At 26.7% G+C, this 6,793-nt stretch overlaps 1 protein-coding gene across 1 annotated transcript; it reads right to left on the minus strand.

Annotated features, from left to right (window-relative positions):
- Window positions 1–1,279: 1,279 nt before the first annotated feature.
- On the minus strand, window positions 1,280–2,064 carry LOC112527891. The gene has a single exon (XM_025138739.1). It carries the CDS (start codon window positions 1,976–1,978, stop codon window positions 1,487–1,489), a length of 492 nt encoding a protein of 163 aa, XP_024994507.1. The 5' UTR covers window positions 1,979–2,064; the 3' UTR covers window positions 1,280–1,486.
- Between the last annotated feature and the right edge of the window lie 4,729 nt (window positions 2,065–6,793).

Consider the following 6,793-nt stretch of genomic DNA (forward strand, 5'->3'; position numbering starts at 1 on the left):
TATATATATAAAGTTGGAGTGTTTCATATGGTTATTTTTTTTTCGAAATGTAGAAGTTTTAATTAATAACAATAAATATGTTATATTTTAGTACAAAAATAGAATTCATGCGAATGAAATAATTAAAAAAGTCAGTGGTAAATGAATGATGAAGAATATATCAATGTTTACCAGATAAATAGTTTTAGATTTTGGCACTAGATGAATAACTTACAAAAACAATAGGTAATACTATAAAAAATGATCAATTAACTTTTTTACATGTTTTTTTCTCCAATGTAATTAATTAATACATGTTTGGACCTTTAATAAGAGGTTATTCGGTAGGAGCTTAATGAGCTATATAAATGATATGACTTATTCGCTCAACCATATCTAGTTGTTCGGTATGAGCTTATTCGGCCAGCGACGGGGTGAATCGCTCAGCTACAAAAGTGATGTCCTTTGTTCTCCGCCATTTATTAAGTCATTTATTCCCCTTTTACTCTTTCCCCCCAAATTTGAACCATACCTAATTCTCCCTCACTTTCCATTGTCGCTCTCATTTGCTTCTCTTCCAAGTTCCACCCTCACACCCTTCTCTCTCTCTCTCTCTCTCTCCCCCCCCCCCCTCATTGCCCCCCCCATTTCTCACCGCTGAATTTCGCCATCAACTCTCATCGCTGCTCACCATTATCTGATTTTGCTCGAGTCTCTCCCTTCCTCTTGGCCTATTGACTCTCGTTTGTGTCTCCCTCATGAACCCTAGCCGAGGTACCCAAATTTGTTTTACCTTAAATCTATACTATCTTATAAAACATTTGGCTAAAACTCTTAAAAACTCGTAAAACCCGTTCATTCCTATCCGATTTCATCCCTATCCGATTTCATCTCATATTTGAATTCGTGTAACTAACTGCAGATAATAAAACCAATGTTTACTTAAAATTTAAGATTACAAGTAAATTATGCAAAAGTACAACTTATCAAAACTCGATTTTTGAATTCGTATAACTAACTGCGCATAAATGTAATTAAATAGAGGATAAACATCTTATTTTAAAAAAACTATTATTATATACTAAAAAAACTTGTACCCAATTTCTTGTGGACCTGATAACGTGTGCTCTGGATGATGTAAAACAACCTAAAAATACATATTAAAATAAATTAATTTAAAAAGTATAAGGAATATAATTTTAAAAAACATATGTTTCCAAATCTATGACTATTAATTAAAAAAAGGATTAATAACTTTGTAAAGAATATCTATCTATTCATGGAAGAATTAAGCGACCGATAGTCGTGAACATTCTTTCCTTCCAAGGGTTCCATAGAAAGTTAGAGGACCTTTTGATATTTTTTACAGAGATGAAGGACCAAAATGGAAATTTTAAGAATGAATCCCCATATTCTATTTCCGCTACATCATTTTAATCCACGCCCTCCAAGAGTTCCACTCTCGTCACTCCTAACCCCCCCAATAAAACACGACCAAAACTAACCACTACATAATAAGCTCCGAGTGCAATAAAGTATAATAGTTAGCAGCTTCATCTTCCAGTTCCCATAATCCATCACATAAAGCCACCGGAAACCCAACTTCTTCTCCGGCGAGAATATCATCCTCACCTCCGCCGTCGCCGTCGCCCACTCTATTGGGTATTCCAAGCTCATCATCAGAAGCTTCTAGAAGGTGTCTAATAACCCTTTCCTTATCTCCATCACCATCTTCAGTTTCTTGTTTCGGAGTCTGGTCTGGTTTTACCGCAAGTTCCGGTAACGGGTCGGAGGAAGAGAGTTCTCGTTGCAGCGCCGTGAAGAAATCAGTCAAATCTTGGGTGGTTTCTTGTTTTTCATCTTCTGTGTTGTCATCGAGAATCGAGAGGATTTGGTTGTAAGAGTTCTTATGGCGTTTTGTTATCTCCATTTCACATGAAAAAAGTTCTTCTGGTTCAGGTTCAGGTTCTCTTGGGCGTTTTGGTTGAGTTTCTGCCATGGAATGAAAAGTTAAAAAAAGTAGAAGGGTAGAAAGTGTAAATTTGAGTAGATGGGAATGGGAGAGAAGTAGAATAGGTGAAGGATGAGGAGAGAGAATTGAAGGGGAGTGGTATGGGTTTATATAGAGGGAGGGGTACTGTAGTCAATTTCAATTTTTAAATATCAGATATCACGATTATATAGAAAATAATTGGACCAAATTAAATCAATCAATCTACAAATTATTAATTTTTTTAATTATTATACTATTTTATTTTTTAAAAATGTTCTAGAAATCATAAACAAATGATTTTTTTTAATAACAAGTTTCCTTCCAAAACGAAAAAAGAAATGAAATAAAAGAAATTATTACCTTTAAAAATATTACTAAAATTACAGAGTTATCAAACCTTTTAATATAAAGGATATATTTTTTTTAAAAGTAAATAATTCTTTTTTTTTCCCCTTCTATTTCAAGAACACAAATACAATGATTTTTTTTAATATAAAGGAAATAAAAATGATTTTTTTTCTTCTATTCTGATCTCACTGATCTCAAGTCTATTTTGAATGGAGTTATTGACCGAGTCTCATTTTCAAATAAAAATCCAAACCTCATGGACGAATCTTAACTTATTAAAATTCAAATAAATCATTAAATCTTGAGGATTAAAAGTGTAATTTGCTCTTAATTAATGAGATAACTATCTATTTTAAAATTTTAATATATATATATTTATACTATATTATAAAGTATTAGACAAAAACTCTTAAATACCATTTTTTATGCATGAAGTACTGTTTATTGATGCATATTACTTAAAAGTTCAATATTACAAGTAAATTGTGCGTAAATGCAACTTATTAAAGTGTCATGTTTGAATTCGTGTAACTAACTTCTGATAAACATAATCAAATTGAAGATAAATATTTCATTTTAAATATAAAAAAAATAAAATATAATTAGGATAATCACTGAGTTCTAACAAAATACTTAATTATTATCTTTATAAAAAATTATATTATTAAACCAAAAATAAAAATAATAATTAAAGAAATAAAAAAAAAGAAATTTTAAATAGTTAATTTGATTCTAATATCAATATTTTTTTAATGATATCTTTATATTTATATTTTATTAAAAAATAAAACATTATCTCTTTCTCAAAACCACATAAAACTGTATTATAACATCGACTAAGACAAAAAAAAGCACTAAAATCGATATGTATCTCGTTACATTGTATGAGTATCATTCTAATATATATATATTATGAAAATATGATGAAGAAAAATAGGAAAAAAGAGAGGAGATAAATGAATAAGTTTTTAACTTATATTAGATTTTATTTTTTAATTAATTTTTAATAATTTAAATTGTATCTCTAAATTAAAAAGTTTAAGGAAAAAAGTCGAGCTTACATAATTTTTGTACACTATTTCTGGACAATCCAGAAAACACAGCTTTTCCCTTATTAAGTTTTTAACCGAATTTATACTTATCTGATATTTACATCTTTAATTTTTATTCATAACTTTATTTATACTATAACTATTTTTATTAAATAACAAATTTCATCATAATACAACGTTTTTTAAGTATATAAAATACTTAAATTAACTTACGTATTATTTTCATCTATAATGAGGTTTGAACTCGTAATCTTTTAAGAGACCAAAGGCTGCGATACTGCTAGGTTGATAATCATTTGGTAATATATAACTTTTTTTTTTTGTCGTAGAAGTCATTTTGAGAAAATATTATATCTGTAATTAAATGAATATAATATTTTTTTTATCATATTTTTATGAGAGAAAAAACAAAATATATTATAAAGTTGTGAGCAAGAATTCTTGAATTTCATTTTAAAAATAAAATGTAAGATTATAACAAGTATACAATAAAATATTTGTGTCCAACCACAAGGGTGGTGCCTGATTGGTTTGAGCTTGACTCCAAAAATTAAAAGTATCAGGATGTCTCAGGTTCAAATCCAAGGAGGAATAAAAATCTCTTTGTGGCCACGGAGGTTCAAATGCGGTGACTCCGGATTATCTACAAAACATGTGGTCGTCCTGGGATTAGTCGGCTCGCATAACGGATTGGATATTGAGGTTAATTAAAAAAAAAATTGTGTCCTGAATTTAAAAATAGATTTGTTGGTCACGAGACATGGAAAAGATAAAAGAAAAGGGGGAATTTGAGGATTGAATAAAGAGAAAAAGTGAAAGACAAATAGGTTTTGGAAGCTTTTTTGTCTCATGAATTAGACTCACTATTCTTCTTTAAAACTAACGTAACTTTTATATAAATATAAGTATTTAATAGATTGTTTTATATAACATAAGTTTATAAAAACGAATAAAAAATATCATATTTAAAGGTGTTGTAATAAGTTTATAAGATGTTTTTGGATGTGTTATAAAGGTTTTTAGAATATTTTTAAAATAAAATGTTATATTAACTATTTTTTATGATACTTTTGAGAAATGTCATATATACATATTTTTATACAGTTGTTTTTATAAGACATTTTTTCAAATGGTATCTTATAAAATAGCTAGTATAACTTTTATTTTAAAAGTGTTCTAAAAAAAACTTTGTAAAACGTTTTAAGAGATTCTATAAACTTATTACAACACGTTTAAATACGACGTTTTACCGTTTAGTTTTATAAGTTATATCCTATATAGAGTCTACTGGGACAATTAGATTAGGCATAGGAATGGGGTGAAAACCTCAATCCCTATCTCCGTCCCCAGTTACTCATCTTTGTCACTGTCCCCGTACCCATCCCCGTCGGGGAATATAATCACATCCCGTTCCCCATCCCCAATGGAAAAACGGGGATTTTTTTTTATCTTTTATGTAATTTATTTTAAATTAAATATTTAAGAGACCATATGTATTTAAATCTCAAATATTTTTAATAAACCTAAAATCAAAATGAATTTAATTTAATAAAAAATATCACGGCATCATATAATAATAAATAACTTAAAACCAAAAAATAATTCAATTTAATCCATAAAACTTAACGTCACACGTATCAAAAAATATTGAGTAATATAAATCTATATCGAGTAATATCAAAAATTTATCAAGTAATTGTATTTTGACTTAACATCCAAAATATTACATATTAATATCCAAAAATAACAATTTTAAATTATAAACCTAGTTAGGAATTAGGTATAAATTACCGATTTAGTTGAAATAATATATATATATATATAATTTATTAATTAATATATATAACAGGTACGGGACGGGACAGGGAGTACGATACCCGTCCCTGTCCCCATCCCTGATTTAGCGGGAATCCATGTCCTCGGCCGGGATGGTGGAGCGTGTTCCTCGATGGGTCGGGACCCGTTCTCGTACCTAAATTAGAGAATTTTATAAACCCAAATTTGTTGCATCGTGTAATTATTAAATTAAATATCAAATTTATTTAAAAAAAATATTGGATAGAATTTATGTTGGTCTAAATAATAATATATTAAATAAAAATAATATTTTGAAATTTATTTTACAACAAACTTAATTTAAATTGTTTTATTTCATAAATAAATAGTAATTTATTTATAAAATACATTTATTTGTTATGAGTTCTTTAAAAAATATATTTTAATATAAATACTAATAAATTAAATAACAAGATATTGCTTGCTTATAACTTATAACCATTTTGGCTCTTATTTAATATTTTATATTTAAATATTTCGATATTATAAAATAAAAATAAAAAATGACAATGAAAACCAGTTTTTAGTCTCTGAGAAATATTATAAAACTATAGAAAACGCAAAACACGAAAATAAGGTTTGTGGACCCATAAAAGGACAAGGCATTGTTTGGTCAGAATTAAATAAAACAATCACATTTGTATTTATACCCGATCCGGTTTTACGAAAATAACACTTTTTTAGACTGTACTATTTATATTTATATATATTAGAAGGGTAGTTGCACAATACAACGACATGTATCTTGATTTTAATGTTTTGTTTTATTTGTCTTAGTTTATGTTATAATACAGTTTTATGTGACTTTAAGAAAGAGGTGATGTTTTTATTTTTGAATAAAATATATATATGAAGATATCATAACAAATTATTGATATTAGTACCAAACTAAGTATTTAAAATTTCTCTTTTTTTTGTGTATTTTTTTTATTTATGGTTTAATAATATAATTTTTTATAAATATAATAATTAAGTATTTTGTTAAAACTCAGTTATTATCCTAATTATATTTTAGTTTTTCTTATATTTAAAATGAAATGTTTATCCTCTATTTGATTATATTTATCTGAAGTTAATTACACGAATTCAAACATAAAGCTTTAATAAGTTGTACTTACACACAGTTTACTTATAATCTTGAATTTTAAGTAATATGCATCAATAAACAGTATTTCATGTATAAAAAATAATTTTTAAGAGTTTTTGTCAAATACTTTATTATAATATAGTGTATATATATATATATATACATACTAGAAGGGTACTCGCGCAATGCAGCGAGATACATCGTGATTTTAATATTTCATTTTATTCCTTATCTCAGTCGATGTTATAATATGGTTTTATATGATTTTGAGATTACGATGATGTTTTTATTTTTAAATAAAATATATGTTTGAAGATTTCATAAAAATTTGACAAAAGTATATCGATATTAGTATCAAATTAACTATTTGAAGTTCCTCATTTTTTGTGTAATTTTTTAATTCAAAATTTTTATAATTTAATTTATGTACAATAAGTAATTTATATTTGGTTTAATAATATAATTTTTTTATAAAGATAATAATTATTTATTTTGTTG

The sequence above is a fragment of the Cynara cardunculus genome (assembly GCF_001531365.2).
Source record: "Cynara cardunculus var. scolymus isolate 2C chromosome LG 15, CcrdV1, whole genome shotgun sequence".
Classification (NCBI taxonomy): Eukaryota; Viridiplantae; Streptophyta; class Magnoliopsida; order Asterales; family Asteraceae; genus Cynara; species Cynara cardunculus.